Source organism: Eulemur rufifrons, chromosome 27, assembly GCF_041146395.1.
Source record: "Eulemur rufifrons isolate Redbay chromosome 27, OSU_ERuf_1, whole genome shotgun sequence".
NCBI classification, from domain to species: domain Eukaryota; kingdom Metazoa; phylum Chordata; class Mammalia; order Primates; family Lemuridae; genus Eulemur; species Eulemur rufifrons.
Genome location: NC_091009.1, coordinates 17396592 through 17414288, shown reverse-complemented (window position 1 = coordinate 17414288; position 17697 = coordinate 17396592). Strand labels below are relative to the sequence as shown.

General features: G+C 51.8%; 1 protein-coding gene across 1 annotated transcript in view; it reads left to right on the top strand.

Moving 5' to 3' along the window:
* Positions 1–1445: 1445 nt before the first annotated feature.
* Positions 1446–17697, top strand: part of LHX4 (LIM homeobox 4) — a 40175-nt gene continuing 23923 nt past the window's right edge. Inside the window, exon 1 of the mRNA XM_069459384.1 lies at positions 1446–1521. Coding sequence (XP_069315485.1) covers positions 1446–1521 — 76 coding nt within the window. The remainder of the gene's footprint in view (positions 1522–17697) is intronic.

The following is a 17697-nucleotide window of genomic DNA, read 5'->3' as shown; positions in this document are numbered from 1 at the left end:
TCAGAAGACCTCTGCGTAGACTCGTCCCAGCGTTGGGCCTTCTCGTTTATTTCTGCCAGAAACTCGCGTTAAGGAGAATTTGTTTTAAGCGTTTACATATATACATCTTCTAAATGCAGTAAGCAACACAGACCCCTTCGCTGGTTAGCTCCGGGTGTCCGTGTGCATGCGGCGGCCCTGCACACGCGAGGTCGGGGATTGTTCGAAGCTCCCGGCAAGGCAGAGCGGTCTCTGGGGACCGAGAACGGGACCGCTCGGCGGACGCGAGCAGGGCAGCCAGGGAGGCCCAGCCGCCTGGAGCCCTGGGGCCCCTATCCGTCCGAAAGGGAGCGAAGTGCGGTCTCCGGGCTGCAGGCCGCGGCGTGCGGGGGTGTGCACCGAGGGGCTGCGCCCCGCCACCTCCGCGCACTGCCCCTGGCCGCCTCCCCAGCCCGGCCGGCCGCCGCCCGCTGCGTGACTTGCGCGTTCCGGGCGGAGTACCCGCTGTCCCTGGCCCAGCCTCAGCCAGACGCGGGGGAGAGAGAGCAGGGGCTGGAAAGTGCCGGCGGGAAAGGAATTGGCCAGAGGAGAAGAGTAGGAGGAGGACGGATGGAATCATCCGGTTACGGAGCGCGCTCAGTCCGGCGGAGAGAAGCCGGCGACCGAGAGCGCGCAAGGAAAAGACAGGGCCACGCGGCCCTGGTCTCCGGACGGTCTGCCCCTCCCCGCCCCTTACTCCGATCGGAGGGATGGAGAGGACACGAGCCGCCGGCCCGGAACCCCCGGAAGACCCGCAGAAACTCGCCAGCCCTGGGAGCCACGGTCCCGTGCCACCTGCTGCCGCGGCGCAGCCAGCCGCAGTATTTATACCCGGGGCGCGAGCCCGCACGGCGGGGCGGGGGTGGGGGTGCGGGCCTGCGAGGCCCCGCCCCACTCCATGCAGCCCCGCCCTCCTGCGCCGCCGGCCGCTCTTGGGGCGCCAGGACCCCCACTATGGCCAGGGTCGGCGGCCGGTTGCCGGCTGGGGGGATTTGCTGAAGGGCGGGCCTCCCTGCGGAAGGCGACGTCACGGCCGCTCCTGCAGTGTGAATGAATCAAAATGCCTGGGTGACCGCGGCCTCCCGGGCGGCCGGCACGCGAAGGGTGGAGGGGGAGGGGGAGGAGAGCGGGAGGAGGAGGGAGGAGGGGAAAAAAGACAGAGCTGCAGCAACAGCGTCTCCTCAACCTGGGATGTGCACCAGCCCCGGAGAGCGAGATCAAAGGGATTTGAAACAGGCTGAGGAGTGGCGGGGGGAGGGGGCCGGCCAGCCTGTGGAGTCCTCCCGGAGAGACCGAGACCCGGGCTTCCACTGTGACTTCAGCGGCCTGGTTGGGTTTTTTATTATTATTTTCAATTTTCTGAATCGAGCTAGAGCGAGAGAGTGAGAGATCTCCATAGACTGCGACTCCCTGTCGCTCGCTCCGAGATGATGCAGAGCGCGACTGTCCCCGCGGAGGGGGCTGTCAAGGGGCTCCCGGAGATGCTCGGTGTGCCGATGCAACGTAAGACACCCCCCTTTCTCGCTGATTTAATTTGATAACAAGACAGCTTGCAGCCTCAGCCGCTGCGGGGCGAGCCGGACGCTGTTCGTGGCCCTGACCGGGAGGGGCCGGCGGCCGGGGCGCAGAGGCGGTCATAGGGCAGAGGCATTGGCCAGAGTGCGTTTGCAGGGCCTGGCTTGTGGCTGTGCGGGGCGGAACGCGAAAGCCTCCCGGATCTTGCTTGAGGCAAGCCGAGAGTACAGAACCCCGCATCTCCAACGCAGGGCTTTTCTGGGAACGCCGGGGAGAGTGCTGTTTGGGAACACCTGGGTTACGAGCTGCAGGCCAGGCCTGAGGGAGGGTGGCTCCCCCAAATAATCTCCTCGTGGGGCGACGGTCAAAGCTAGCAGGACCGTTAGTGCAACTTCATCCCAGGTGGCGGGAAGTTGGAAAGCGCGTCTCCCGCCCCCGGGGTTGGCAGCGGGGAAGCCGGGGCCACACTCTTCGTCCCCGCTGCCTGTGCGCCCGGCGTGCGCGCCCAGTGCGTCCCCAGCCGCTACTGCCCCCTGCACTCACCACGTTTGTCGCGGGGGACTGGCTGCTCCTGTGAGGGAATCTGCTCGCCACAGTCCAACTAGTCAAGGAATGCAGGGGAGGGAGAAGCGCCGAGACGAAGTTGTGAACTCTCGGTTCAGCTCTTGCGCTCGCGAGGACAGGCGCTCAGGGTGGCTTGGATTTGCAGGGGGAAAGACTGGGGTGTGGGGCAAAGACGGGGGTGTGCGGGCGCTTTGCTAACCCGCCCGCTTTCTTCCCGCGTCCGAAATTAGCCGGGCAGCGTGAGCTCGGGGCGTGTTTATCCCCAGCTCTCAGGGTGTGTGTTAAGGGTGCGCGCGCGCAGATTTTCCCGAAGGGAATCTGTCTCTGTCCCTCGCTCCCGAATAGAGAGTCCGTGAGAGAGGATCTGTGCGGAGGCCAGAACAGGTGCCCGAGCGTCGCGCGCGCGCGCGTCCGCGGTGAGCGCCGCGAGTGTCCTGCCCCGCCGGTTCGCGCGCTCAGCAAGGTGGCCCTGGGCAAGGTGGAGAAACCAAAGCTTCCCCCAGTCCACTTGTGCCAAGGGACTGTACTTCCGTCTGCGACTTATTTAGCTACATCCTCGGGGTTCCTTTCAAGTAAAGGACGGCTCACCCAAGGATGGTGACTGCCTACGAACGAGGGCGCACGAGCGCGCCCTCCAGTGCCTGGTCTCTCCGCGGCTCTAGTTCTGTCCTGGCGATACCTCAAAGGGCAGGCTGGCGAGTGCGCGCCCCGGGCTTCCCTGGGAAGTTTTTGGGAAGGGTCTAGAATAGGATAGTTTCATCCAAGCGTATTTACATTGTTGCTTGACTATATCCTACAGATTCTTTATGTCTTTATGTCAACTGTGGGCAAACAGTCCCACACCTGTGCTGTGCTTTGGGGGCGTTTACTGCTAAGATGTTTCTATGGAAGGCATTGGAGGTTCACTGCTCCCCCCGCCCTGGCAGGGACAGAGTAGGGTGTCAGCCCCTGTACAAACAGAAACACAAACCCTGGCAAAGATGCTACAAGTCCTTAAGCTGCTTGTAGCTCTGAGGGACTGAAAGGAGTGCGAGAGTGGGGGAAGGGTGTATGTGTGTGACTCCTGTCCTTGGTACCCAATATGTCTGTGCTTTAATGGCTGTGGCCCGCAGGTGACCTGTGTATTGGGACCACAATGAAGGACGCTGGGCTCCGCTCTCACAGCCTTTCTTGTGATGCTCCATTCTGAGATTGTCTCACTTTTTGCTCTTCTTGCTGAAAGACAACTTTGATGTTCTACCTCAGAAACTCGCTTTCCTAAAATACCCAGAACTCACCTGCAGAGCTACAGTTCACCAGGGCCCAGAGTCTGGGTTCAAAGTGTGGAAAACTTAAGGAGGTATAGAAAAGAACCCTCCCCCCAGCAAGACAATGCCAAACCAAGAGGGGATGGTCAGTCCTCTCTTTTGTCTTGCCCGGGTTCTGTGGCCTCCGTTGGAGAAGGCACGGGCCAAAATTGAGGGACTCCATCCCTGAAGACTTCGGGATCCAACTTTTTTTTCTTTTGCAACTGTGGGATTGTATCCTGCCTTGCAGCAGATCTGGCCGCTGGCTATTAAGCTTTTGGTGCTGGAACCAGGTGGTAGGTGGGGCGTGGTTCCCTCACCCACATATACACGTTCTATTTCCTGAAACATGGGGCTTAGTGGCTTAAGAACTAGAGGGTGGTGGGGGGAGCCTCTGGGAGGAAGGGGGGTAATCCCAGGGCCCTAGCCTTTTAAATCTTGGGGAGGAGAGAGGAGAGAAAGGCTGGCTCACAGAGGTCCCTCCAATCTGCCAACTGGAAAATTCGGTTTGCCCCCCACTCCCAAGGCAGACATGTTCTTGCCTCTTCATCACCCAGAGCCACCACAAATGGAGCACTGGGGGCAGCAGGTCTAGGGATCCCCCCAATCTCGTGGTGCCTCTGGTGCCCTCAGCTCTAGGGGCATTTTATAAGGAGTTTAAATCCAGTTTGTTTTGGCAGCAGTCAAAATATTCTTCCGCGTATTTGGGGATGTGTGAAGTGCATTCCCGTCAGGAAAACGTTACCAAGTAATGTAATAAATTCTCCATCTTCGCGGTCTCTGCTCACAACTCCGTGGGTCCCCCTCTCCGCTCTACCCACTGCCTCCCGCCACTGCAGACTCCAGGGCGGACTGGTAGTTAGCGCTGTCACCCTCCCCGTTTTTCACCTCGCGCCGCCCCAGCGCGGGCCTTGTCGCTCCGACAGCCCCCGGGAGGCTCCAATCGGACTTCTCGGGACAAGCTCCTCGTGGCCATCGGCTCAAGGGGCGTCGGCCTGAAGCGAGGCTGTCGGAAGGAAGGAATCGGGCGGGAGGAGGCTGGTAGCGATCCCAAGAGCCATCTGGAGTAGGGAAGTAGAGTCCCCTTCCTTCGGCAGGTGCAGCCCCGCTGTCGCCTCGGGTCAATGGCTCCTTGCTGTGGGTGGCAGGAGCCTGTGTTGGCAGGAGGCAGCACCCCCGGGTGGTCACTTACAGCGCGGGCCGAGGGCTCTTTGGAAAGGTCTCGGTCTATTTGGGGGAAGGGATAATGGGTTCGGAAAGGGACCTCATCCTGAGCTGGTGGGTCCCGGGCTATTGGCCCACCGCGATTTGGGGTTGCGGGTCTGTCTCCCCCTCTTTCCCTCTCTTTCCCTCTCTCTCCCACGCCCCCAGCCAGATTCTGTCAGGGTCGCCCCCGCCGCCTCATTCTGGGCTGTAGGGAGGCCAAGGTCCAAGTCCTTCCAGCGCCGACCCGGGGCAGTGTTGGGTGCAGTGAGCGTCTCCGGAGCCGCGTCCGAAGCTCTTCTTCCAGGACCTCAGCGGTCCTCTCTACGCATCTGGATCCTGCTGGCCCATCTCGCCGGCTAAGGCGCCTCGGAAAAGGGCAGGAATATAGGAAGGTGGGGCATTTTATCCGCCCTTTGCCCTCGGTTTTGACCCATCTCCCACGTAGTCTTCCCAGACACCAAAGGAAAGGACAGCCGACGCCTGTGGCCCCGGGATTGCTGGCGGGAGAGGGGGACAACCCCCTGGGAAGGAAGAAGAGACCTGCCTGTTCGGGCTCGGGAGGACGGGCCGGCTCCGTCCTCCTTCCTTGTCTCCTAAAATTGCGTCTGCAACCTATGCAAACCGTGAAGTGGGAAAAGGATATTTTATTTTGTATTCTGTAGGGTCTGAGTGAAGGACTTCTTTCGGATACCCCACTACCACTTTCTTCCCCTCCTGGGGCGCCTCTGGGGTGCATGGGTAAATCTTCCCGCGCAGATCGAGTCGTGAATCCCAGCCCCTGACGTTATCTCCTTCTTGCGGGCCATTTCCGAAGGAGGTGAAATGGACTCGCTTCCCAAGGCAGGAGTCCTCTCCAACCCTGGAGCTGTTCGCTCTTCTTTCCATTCCTGCCTTGTCTCGATGCGCGAGGGAAAAAAACCATCTCTCTCTCTTTCTCTCTCTCTCTGTCCATATATATATATATATATATATGAGAGACTATCAGATTCCGATACAGATATTAAGACAACAGACAGCCCCGGACACCATAGACCTCCCTCCCTGTGTCACAAAATATTATCAAGTGCGAGACAATTTTTAAAGGTCAGCCCGTCTATCCCCGCCAGCCGATTCCGACCTGGTAGGTTGAGGGTTCGGATTCCCTAACCGCTAGGATCCCACCCCAGCTTCCAGCAAGGGCTCCACACCATCCAGAAGGGTGTTTGGAGAAACTGGGTTGACTACGCAGCACCTCGCTTGGGACAGCGGGTGGTCAAGGACGCCCGAGGGGCGAGAGGGCTCCGGTCTTTTCCTTTCCATAGCCGGGATCACGGGGCGGGGGGGGGGGGGGGGGGGGGGGGGAAGCTTGGCAAGCCGCGGTCCTAGTGCACTCAGCGTGCAGAATTAACGATTAAACCGGGTCACCGAGCAAGCAAGTGGCGTGGGTGAGGGGCAAAGGTCTGCACTGAGCGGTCCCCAGTGTCCCGGGAAGTCGGGAAGTAGGGACTGAGAAGCGGAAGAACAACCTAACTCGAGTTGTTTCCTCGCTTGGCCGAGGTCCTGGCTTGCGGAAAACCTGAGCTAGGCGAGACTGTGCAGGGCTGGGCGGGAGTGGCGTCCTAGGGTCTGGGAGCGCGACCTGAATGACCTCGTTGCGACCAGAGCAGGGTTCCTCCGCCCAGCGGGCAGGCGCCGGCCTGGGTGGCCCGAGGAACAGAAGACGAATTCCTTCCAAGAGCGTTTGCTGCGCGCCTGCGGGTGATGCACGATCCTGGGCACTCGCCACGGGATCCTGGACGAGCCTCGAGTTTTCGGGGGCCCGCGGGTGGAGGCAGATGCGGCCAGGGCCGCCTTTCGGGGACCGCCGGCTTTGCGCTCACCGCACCCCACAACCGCGGGTAGAGGTCGCGGCGGGGAATGGGGCAAGGGAGGGACAGCCTCTGGGTCCACCGCACGCTGCATTCGGCATTCCTGCGCCTCGGCCCGTTGCCTCCATCCATCCAGCGGTTTGCTCCCATTCCATTTCGAAGCTTACTCTCTCGTGCAGCCCTGAGGTCCGACTGAGCTGGGACTGGCCAAGCCTGGGACGCGTTTCCTGCCCTTTGGAGCAGGGCAGAGACTTTCCCCGCAAGGGCAGGCGCTGCAGGCGCGAGCGCTGACGGCGCGCCCAGTAAAAGTAGTTTGCGCTGAAACCTCTCTCCCTCCCCATGCCCATTTCGCGCCAAGCATTTGGACAGACAAAATTAAACCCCAATGCCAGCGGCTCGAGCCTTCCGTGACTTTTTAACCCTTAGAAAGTAACGCTCCCATTTTGGGACCGGAGAGGCAGCCGGGCTCTGCGTGGCCCGCGCATTGTGCCCGCGTTCGAGCCTCCGCTCCCCGCTCTGCCCTCTGGCTTAGGGACCTTGACGAGCGCTGCGAACCTGGCAGGCTCAAGCGAGACCAGGGCCCCACCTGGGCAGCCGACGACGTAAATTAAATCCGACCAGAGAGGGGTGGGGAGTTGGGGACCCTGTGCGCCACCCGGGAAGGCGAGATGGCGCGGGCCGTGGGTTGCACACGCCGCACCAGAGGCCGCAGCTGGCCCGGGACCGAGTGCGGGCTTCACCCCGTCTCTCTCAGGAGGTTGACTTTATCCAACATGGGACCTCTTAAATTTTTTAATTTTTTACAAGGCGGGGCGAATGTGTCTTTTTTAAGGGATCTGAAGGGTGAAACTAGTGAAGAAGGAAAGGAATGACTAGAAAAGCCGTGGCAGGATAAAGCCGGGGGCGGCAGGAAGTTCAAGGAGAGACGACCAAGCGACGGGGCTACCTGGACCTGCCTCTCCACACACCAGAAACAAAGAGGGGCTCAGGCAAGAATGCAGACTGAATGCTGCGGGGATTAGGGCAACGCGAGCCCTCGGAACGCCTTCGAGACCGCCTACATCACTGCAAATACCAAGGTCGATTTTAAAAAATCGAGTCCTCCCAGAGGGTAGGTGGAGGTGGGGGAGGCGGGAAGCCGGCAAAGCAATTTCTTTCCATTGAGTAGACAAAAACACGGGCCACAGGACCATGTTGTATTTTGAACGGTGACCTGACGACCCCGCTGGCCAGGTGTAGACAGCCTCAAGTCCTAAATATTTGCATTGTCCTGATTTCTCATTTGCCTCGGATTTTAGTGACCTTTCACTCTGTGTTAGTTACCAATTACTTAGCACCCACGTTAGCAAACACACCCAGAGAGGCCCCAGTGTTGGGAGGAGACAGACCAGCCAGGGGAAGGAGGACAGCGCTTGCAGTCGCAGGGACAGAATATTAAACAGGGATTAACCGTTCTTTCTATTACCTTGTTAAGAAATCTCCTTTGAGCCTCTTGTTTTAGGCAGGAACGGTGGATCTTTGGTGGCTTTCTCTGGCCGGGCAACTTGTGTCCTCCTCCAGTTGAAGAGATGTGCATGGGGGAGGGTCAGTGGAGTTGGATGAAGGGACCTTGTGCCATTTCTTTCAATTAGGGAAATTTATCAGGAATTGAGCTGTGAAGCTCTGGAACACATAGACACTTGGAACCAGTTTAGCTGATGAGAGGACAAAAGGAGTAATGATACCCACTTTGGGAAACTCAAGGTTGAAGACAGACTGAAGCAGCAGTTCGCTGTGGCAGCACCAGATACATTACCGTACAGACTGCTGGATTTGGTCATGTTGGGGAGTGGGGGGGCATTTACTTTTACAACGATTTTCTGACTTTTCTCCCTCGCTGGAACGAGTGTTAACAATGCCCATAGCACAGATGTGAGCAAATAGGATCTAGTGCTTTTAGTAAAATTCCATTGTGGTTTGGTGGCTTGAATGTCTTCTCTCTTTTTCTCCCTCCCTCCTTCTCCCACCCCCCCCCTTCTGTCTTTTCCTTCCTTCCTATGTGAAATCTTTGCAGGGAGGAACATGGGTTTGTGCAGGAATTCACAGCACAGGGGTTTTACTGGGGGGCAGGAGTCCAGCAGGCTGCAGGGTGGTGAGGCACATCTCTCTTTCTCGGAGACCTGGGAGGGAAGAACAGGTGCTGGGTTTAGGACAGAAGCCACCCTGGAGCCAGACTGTTATTGTTGTTTGTGATAGGAGGAAATCAAATAAAAATAGATGCCGCTGTGAGGTTTTGCCATTTTTTAGTCCTCAATTTTTATAGCAGCCCAGATCAAAATGGAGCACAAATCAACCATTTTGAAGCACTTCTGTTGGGGGTAGGTAGACAGGTTGGGTTTAATTGGTGAAATTGAAATTGATCCTCCCTTGGAAAATGTACTTTGGGTTAACTGTATTAGTGGCTGACTGGAAAATCATCATCTTGGGAGGTGAGTCCTAACTGCTGCTGTGATTATATTTTGGTGGATTTCCTTTCTCAGCTCTCCCTGCCCCCTTCCCTCTGTCAGTCTGGGTCTAGCCACAGATGTTTTACTGCGGTACCTCACCCCCAGATGCCTTTAAAGTATAATTTGCTTTAATTATAATGTTAAGGGGTTAAGGGATTTGTTCTGGGAATAGCTTCATAGAGACAAAACTTGCAGCCAAATTAATTGAAAGTTTCTCCTTACGAGGGAGAGGCTGCCAAACATATGGAATATTGTTATAGAATGAGACATCAGAAAAATACGTTGTAGAGATTTAGCAATGATTAAATGTGAAAATGGAGTGGAAATGGAGACATGTCTACAACATTTCCATACACTGTCATGGATATGTTTAATGTAATTTTCTGTTTTATTTGCAATTACCGAGAATATTTGATCTTCTACTGAAGAATACTAATTATGTGATAGTGTATCATCTAGAAGATAATCCTGTCCCTGCAAATAGGTACTTACATTGTACATTTCATTTGCTACCAGACTCCTTCTGTTAAAATATTATCCAAATTACAGCCTTAAAAATGATAACATTGAAATTATCTCCAGAATATTTTTGAATTTGCTCTTTTATTGAAGAGGTTACTATTTTTGAGCTGTCTAAGTAGGAAAAGAACAAAGATTTACAAAGGGACCCCAAATCACCAGATGAAACAAACAGCACTTGTTGTAGGAAGGAATCCGGAAAGGAAGTGGAGAGAAAGGACAATTTTAGGTGTGATCTTTTCTGATATGAGAAGGATGTTCTGACTTTTTTCTAGTTGCTAGTCATTTGTCAAGAAAAGCTAGAAAAAAAAACTAGAAATTAGATAACAAGACATGCGTACACTGATGTATTTTTAAAGCATGCGACTGGCTATGATGATAGAGGATATGATTTACCTTAAATGTGATGCCAATTTTCAAATTAGAATTTTTCCAGTATTTTTGTGGCTGGCGCAGTTCTCTATGTTTAATGCTGCTGTCGTCATCACGAAATACCATGATGTTCAATGTGTCTTTTTCCCTTAAGTTTTAAAGAATTAATATTGGAATGTTGTGCTTTAGCTATGTTGTTATAAGATTATTATTACTAGGTTATGAAAATACCTTAACAAGAATTTTATAAAATATTTTGGAAAATTATGTTATGGTCTCTTCAAGGTACCCTGGTTTAGAATAAGCGAAAATATAAAAAAGGAAACTATAAATTGTTCAATAAAAATGAACTGTCTTTAATGACAAATAACGAGTCGGGGGAGGGAGGAGCGCCAGACACATCTCGTCATGATTTGTCATGCAAAACTGAATCCTGGGTCTCAGGCTTTCCTTACATGTGGACTACGTAGGTGAATCAGTCCTCCATTCCTTTGGTCACAATTATCAGGGCATTTAAAAAGGAAATTGTCACCAGAAAAGAGGATTTTATTGTCAGCGGCAATAGTGGCAACTTTGAATTGGAAAGTTTGATTTTTAAAATGCCCAGTAATGGAAGTTTTAATTAATGTAATTTTAATTTAACTATACCTCTGTTACCATTCTTAGACTTGGATATTTCAGAGCGCAGGTATGAGTTCAGGCAGGAGTGCCATAACTTGGTATGTCCTGTGGTTTTGCCTTGTTGATGCACTTGAAAATTAGTGATTCCCAGACTAAATCAATGCACCCCCCTCCGAGAATATTTCCCAAGCCTGCCTTTGCAAAGCCATCTTCTTTCTTGCTCAGGAAACCTGAGGCAACCGCACCAGCCGTGCCTGCCATTTGACTGTTGTTTTCTCCTTTTATGTGGGAAAGGAATGGAAAATTCCAAGAAAAACATTTGCATAACCTTTCAGTTGTGTGTGTGTTTCCTTAAAGCCCCGTTGGCTTCTCCTATCAGCTAGTAGTAGTCAGTAAAGAAACTTAACAAACAAATAAAATGAGATGTTTTTGGAAACACACATTCAGCCAAATTGTTATTTGAGACAGCTCAGAAAATGACTTACTCCTGGAGGGAAATCACCAACAAAAGGATTTGGGGTGAAAGTCCCAAATAGAGGTGGCTCTGGTGAGCATTGGTGGAAGCCTTGGTCTTTGGTCAGCCCCAGAGGAGAAGAGGGCTCTAGCTCCAATTTGGCCCCCAACTGTGTACCCTTAGGGAAGCCGCTTATAACCTTTGAAATGTAGACAACATGCACTTCACAGGGCGTCTGGAAGAGTAAATGAGTGTGCAGATTTGAATATACAAAGTTCAGAGAGCTGTGGATCTTAAGGTGCTCAGAGACCAGGCTCCCATTTGGCAGGTGGAGCTGCCCTAAGTGGGCTGGAGTGCCGCTGGCTGTCCCAAGAGGATGGCCACGCCAGGCAGGGGTATTGTGGGGTCTGTGAATGGGGAGTTCTGGAAGTGACTCCCACGGACCCCAGCTCCCTTTCTTTAGGAGCGAGGAAAACCTTGTCCTGAGCATTAGGCTGTCAAGTCAAATTATACAGCAAAAAGGACTCTGTTCGCCCAAAAGGCAGTTAAAGAGCAATGCCCCACGGGGCTCCAAGGTGGCACGCCAGAGTTCAAATTTCACAAAATATTAATCTGATCTCAGAGCATAGTAAAATGAACATTATTCCTATCAGTACAAAGTAACTTAGTTTTTAAAATATTGAAGTAATGCACTAGCATTATGATTCCAATGGAAATACCTGAAATTCTGATGGATTTCCCCAGAAAGCTGCATTTTCTTAAATACATTTTAGAAGTCCTTGCCAAGTGTGTTGGTTCTAGTTTTAGTCTCTTCAGTGGGATTTTTTTTTTCTTCACCCTGTTGATCTTCTGTGACCGAAGAGATAGAAAACACCATTTTTCAAAGAATTAAAATCGATCAAACAAACACAAACCTTCTGTGAAAGGTTTCACAGTAGCCCCTGGTTCCTTGAGAGCAGTTTCTTGGAAATGAAGAAACGTGAGTGGGGAATACAAATGCACAGGACTTATTATATATCACCAGACAGGTGTGGGCAATTTGGTCTGCCACAGATCACCTTGGATCTTTTGATCTCTTCCACCTCCCAGCTTTCTGAAACTTCACTAATGAAGAAATTTGGGGATTTAAAAATGGAATCCATTTTCTGATGGGCTACTCTGAAAAGTAAGCCCAAGGTGCCCCTTCCACAGTACTCCAGGTGCTCTGAGGGCTGGCCATCATGTCCTGGGTCTTATAAGCATCCTTGATGAAGAAGTAGATTATGGCCACTGGTGAAAGGTTTGTAACCATTTCTTATCAAATAAGAAATAGTCACTTTTCCTTTGGGCATTTAGATGTCTAAGAAAAATGCTAGAAGCCTCAAATGTTCATTTGAACCCAATCTACTCTTACCTGGCTATATTATAGCAACAGTGAGGTGAGGTTAGGCAGTTGGTGGCCTCAGCCTCCTTGTTTTCACCATTCACATGTGGGGAGGGGGCGAATCAGCCCCTCATTCTGCAGAGAAAAGAATGTGTCAGATTTCTTTATTCCAAAAAGACTGAAGCCTTGGACTATTGCATTATCTGCTGTTCATACTCTGAGATTGTGGTGATCAGGAAAAGGTGTACATCTTCTGGATGCTTTAGAATGAAGGAGGTGGAAGAGAGTTTGGAGTGGTTTTTGAGAGGGTGAGGGAGGGCAAAAAGGTCTATGGGAAAATAATGAAGCATGGAGTAATTTCGATATGCCTTAAATATATAAATCCATCTTGTTGGTGACTGGTCGTGAGACAATGGAGAAGGGAGCTGACCACTGGGCTTGGACAATGGTGTTACGGAGCCACGTGGTGTGATCACAGCACAGCAACGCTGAGAGACTGGTGTTATCATCCCCATTTAATAGATGAGAAAATCAAGGCTCAAAGATGTTAAGTAATATGCCCAAGATCACATACAGGGTAAAATTAGGATATGAACCCAGGTCTGACTCTGCTCTGAGATTTATAATAGACAATTTTGCAGACCTAAAGATTTGAAGGTCTAAACTCTAACCAGAACTGAAAACTTTCAAATTTTCCCAATATTTTTGAACATTCCAAAAAGTATTTCAAAAAATGTTTCCGCTTCCCCCTGCCTTTGTGTTTCTCTCACTGCCCGCTCTCCCCCCCTCCAGGGTGGACAGCTCCCTCATTCGGTGATGGCTTTCTTGCCACAGACAGAGCTTGACTTCGGAAGAACTGGCCTTTTCCCAGAATGGCAATGCCTCAGCCTATGTGTGAGGCTGTGTGTGAGTGTTTGCGTATATGTGTGAGTGCGTGTAAGCATCTGTGGTATATGTGTGTCTTTGCGTACATGTGAATATGTGTATGTCTGTGCTATGTGCATGTGTCTTTGAGTATATGTGAATATATATGTATGTGTGTGTGCTTTTGTGTATGTGTCGCAAGGTGTATCTTTGTTTATTTGTGATTGTATGTGTTTTTCTGTGTACATCCATGGGTCTGTGTTATGTGTACATCTGTGTGTGAATGTGTGCATATATGTGTCTGTGTGTATAGCGAGTGTGTACGGCGTGTGTGAGTGAGGGTGTCTGCGTGGACAGTGAGGATGTCTGTACATGTACCTGCAGATGCTCTCCCTGTGGGCTTGGGTCTGTGCCTTGAGCCACGTCACTCTGTCATTCTGCAGGACACGGGAGGCTCTGGGGGACAGGCCCTGCTCATGGGGTGCGTATTGCACCATGTGGTCCGGCGTCTGCACAGATTCCTTGGCTGTTCCAGGGGACATTGCTGTCTTTTCAAGCCTGGTTTTACCCTCTGCAGGGCCCCAGCAGAAAGCATCACCACAGAACACTAATAAGATAAAAACTTTCATTTTAAAAGAAATGATTCCTCTTATTGGGAACTGAATTTATAGATCAAAATTTTTTTTTTTTTTTTTTGAGACCGAGTCTCACTCTCTTGCCCGGGCTAGAGTGCCATGGCGTCAGCCTGGCTCACAGCAACCTCAAACTCCTGGGCTCAAGCAATCCTCCTGCCTCAGCCTCCCAGGTATCTGGGACTATAGGCATGTGCCACCATGGCCAGCTAATTTTTTCTATTTTTAGTTGTTTGGCTTACTTCTTTCTAGTTTTAGAAGAGACGGAGTCTCACTCTTGCTCAGGCTGGTCTCAAACTCCTGAGCTCAAGCAATCCTTCCACCTTGGCCTCCCGGAGTGCTAGGATTATAGGCGTGAGCCACCGCGCCTGGCCTATAGATCAAATTCTGTCTTCAGTGACTTCAAGGATCTGCTTAAATTCCAGTTTTAAAGTGGAATTTTGAGATACAAAATACTGTGTGAGGTAAATTGAGCTTACTAGGGATTTGGAAACCCTCTTGCTCCTGGAAATTTTGGTTACAACTTTATTTGTGGCAGGAAACCTATATAATCTCTGTCCTGTTCAGGCTTTCCAAATTGTAAAAAAGGATAATAATAGTTTATTGTAGATTTTTAAAAAAGGCTTATGTTGTTGCTCTTTGAACAATTTCTAGATAGTTTACATGTCTTACTAATCTAACTAATTACGTGGGAGCAGTGTAGACTGGGGTGTGGGGTCTGAGTTCACAGGTCTCCGTTCCCTCCCAGGTAGGGATGGGTCTGAACTTGACAGATGCGCTCTACAAGGTGGCACCTTGCAGCTAGTTGAGGGGACCCAGGGAGCCTTCCTGCTTCCAGCCCTCCCCTGGGCATTCGGTGTCTGTGTCCTAAGACACATGCGTGCCCTGCCCAGAGGATCTAAATTTGTGCCTCAGACATTTCCATTTGCTCAGTTGTTGGGGAGCTCAAGAGGCCAGTAGTCAGCTGCTCTCTTGTCACTGTGTGCAGAGCAGCTGGGAGACTTTCTGTCCATTTCCCCTCTGTAAAACGGCAGAGTCAAGCCAGGTAAGGCAGTGGGTCAGGCCCCGTGGGCGCTTAGGTGCGGTGACTCCATCGTAGGAAAGCACAGCACAGGCTGTTGGTCTAAATCCTGGTTCCCCCCGTGGGACCTTGGGCACATTGCTGGACCTCTTCAAGGCTGTTTCCTCATCTGTAAAGTGGGGCTGACAAAACCTTCCTCCTTGAGTGGGATTACTGAGGTGGTGATACACATGCAAGCCCTGACATAGTCCAAAGCAGGCTCGTGATGCCTAGTTTCACTGTTATTGTTGGCATATTGTGGCTTTTGGAAGCCATTTCAATTATCTTTGTTTAAAGCTGCCCCACACCTCAAAATCTACAGTGGAATGCAGTAGAAAAGACTTTTAACTTTTAACTTAAAAGGCACTTGTAGCATGTCCCTTACATTTTTGCCAAACCCGGGGACCCCAGTTTGGTGCTCAGGTCTCCCTGTGAGGACCCCTAGTTTGGGCAGCCCAGACGGACCCAGCGGGCAGCATCCCCTGCAAGGCAGCAGCTGAAATGGCTTGTCTGTCTGCTTTTAGTGTTGTTCCTTAACGTGATGTTGTCTCTTCGTACAAGCCCCTGAAACTCCCCTGCCCGCCGTTGCCTGCATACATTAGCCCTAATGTATTCTCTCTTGAATACTCATCATATTAAGGCTCCCGGTAGATACCTTGCTCGAAATAAATTTTATGGGCATACATCCTCGCCCTCATCCCGTGCATTTGTGGCTGGGAGGAGAAATATAGCTGCATCTTTCCTCGGAGGGCAGGCCAGACAACAATTAGGTGGGAATCGGTGCCCTTGGTGCCCAGGAGCCCAAGGAGGTGTGGGGAGCGGGATAGCCCCGGCCTGTAGCGACCTTCTCCATCCAGGTTCTCAAAGGGTTAATTGGCCTCCCCTGTGGCCGAGGTCTGGCTCCTGGAAATCCAGCCCTTTACTCGCACAAAGAAGCCCCTGCCTGGACACTGGAGCTGCAGCTGTCACCCGGAACAAAGTCCTGAATGGCTGTGCCCAGCAGAAGCCACCGGTGGCCATGCCCAGCAGCCATCGGGGCTCAGCGGGCACCCTGCGCCGCACACAGGGGACACACTCATATGTTCCTGCCGGCTCTGCACCCTCTTTGCCCTTAAACCACCTTCCTGAGCTGGGAGGCCTTCCTGGTCAGGTCTTCCTTTCCGTCCCCTGCAAGATGGGGCTGGAGCAATCTTCCTCGATGCCTCCTTTCTGCCGCTCAGAGGCCTACAATGGCTCTAAATGCAGCACGTGCAGAGAAACCTGCACCGCCTCGTCCTTTATGACCCTCTTGACCTGAGTTGTCCCCCATTCTCCCCTCTCTGAGGCTGGGCATGTCACCACGGGAGCTCCTGGCTGTCTACGTCTCATAGACTGGCCAGCTCACACGTCACCTCTCCACCAAAACCTTCTCCAGGGATGCCAGCCAGTCCCTGAGGGCCCCTGGCCGGAGGCCGGGGGTGGCTGAATGTGCACCTGCATGAGGTGAGCAGACCCTGAGCCTCCGCTGGAGAGCCAGGCCATCTCTGCAGGGACTCTCATGAGAGTTCAATTAAAGACATGGTGCCTAACTTTACTTTCCACGGTTACTACAGTTATCTTATCTCCTAATGATAGTGAGTCCTTACTGATTACTGTATATTGTATACTGGGCCTTCTTCTCAGAATTTTACGTGTATTGATTCATTTGCTCTTCACAAAAATCCTACCAGGCCCTATTGTCATCATCACCCCACTTTTACAGGTGAGGAAACTGAGGCAGAGAGCAGCTAAGTAACTGTGTAAAAAGCAGAGCCAGGACAGACTCGCGCAGTCTGGCCCCAGAATCCACACTCTCTCCCTGTGTCTCACCTAACCCCGCCATGAGTTGGCAATTCCTGTAGCTGCCATGTGCTGAGTGCTTTGCTGGCATATCGGAAGTCCTGGGTAAGTACTTAGTGGTTGAACAATTTATTTCTCAAGGAGGAAAACTTTTGAGGTAGAAAAAATGAATCACGTATGTACTAGGACAATTAGCAAGTGTCTGGGCCTCTGTGTGTCTAGCTCAGTGTGATCCTGGTCGTTTTCGTGGTGTATTTTGGTCTGAGAAAGGGGTCAAAAGGCAGGGCATCCAACAGGTCTGACTGTGCTACAGATGCTGGCACTGGAGCCATGAAGGGAACAGGCTGGGGCTGGGGTTGGCACATATGGGTACAGGGCTTGTGATGGCATTTCACGAATGTCCCAATAGCCTGTCTATAAGTTTTAAGTGCAAATGTCTTAATACTTGAGGGATCTTTCTCTCAAGTATTTATATTTTTTTTTAGTGCTTTAGATGTGTTTAAACTTTTTCTTAGTGCTTCAAGGCTAATTCCCTTAAACACTTTTTTGTTTTTTTAAGAGATGGGGTCTCACTCTGTCACCCAGGCTGGAGTGCAGGGGCACAATTATAGCTCACTGAAGCCTCGAAGGCCAGAGCTCAGGCAATCCTTCTCTAATTTTTTAAAAAAAAATTTTTGTAGAAATGGGGGTCTCACTTTGTTGTCCAGACTGGTGTCAATCTTCTGGCCTCAAACAATCCTCCTGCCTCAGCCTCCCCGGGTGCTAGGATCAAAGGCGTGAGCCACCGTGCCCGGCCGATTTGATGGATCATTATTCAGTGGTAAACATCTGTGCAGTTACCCTTGTGTGCCAGGCATCGTGCTAGGCAGTGAGCTTGCAAAGCCGAGAAAGAAACAGTGTTCCTGCCTCTTGAGCATCCCACATTCTAGTGGGAAAGACGATGTGTAGACAAACAAGTAGCAAAAGTGCTATTCATAGTAGAGGTGAGAAACCCTGGAGTTGCCAGCCTCATGCGTGCTATACCAGGAGGATATGATAGGAGGCTAAATGCTTGCACTTGTATATTTTTGTT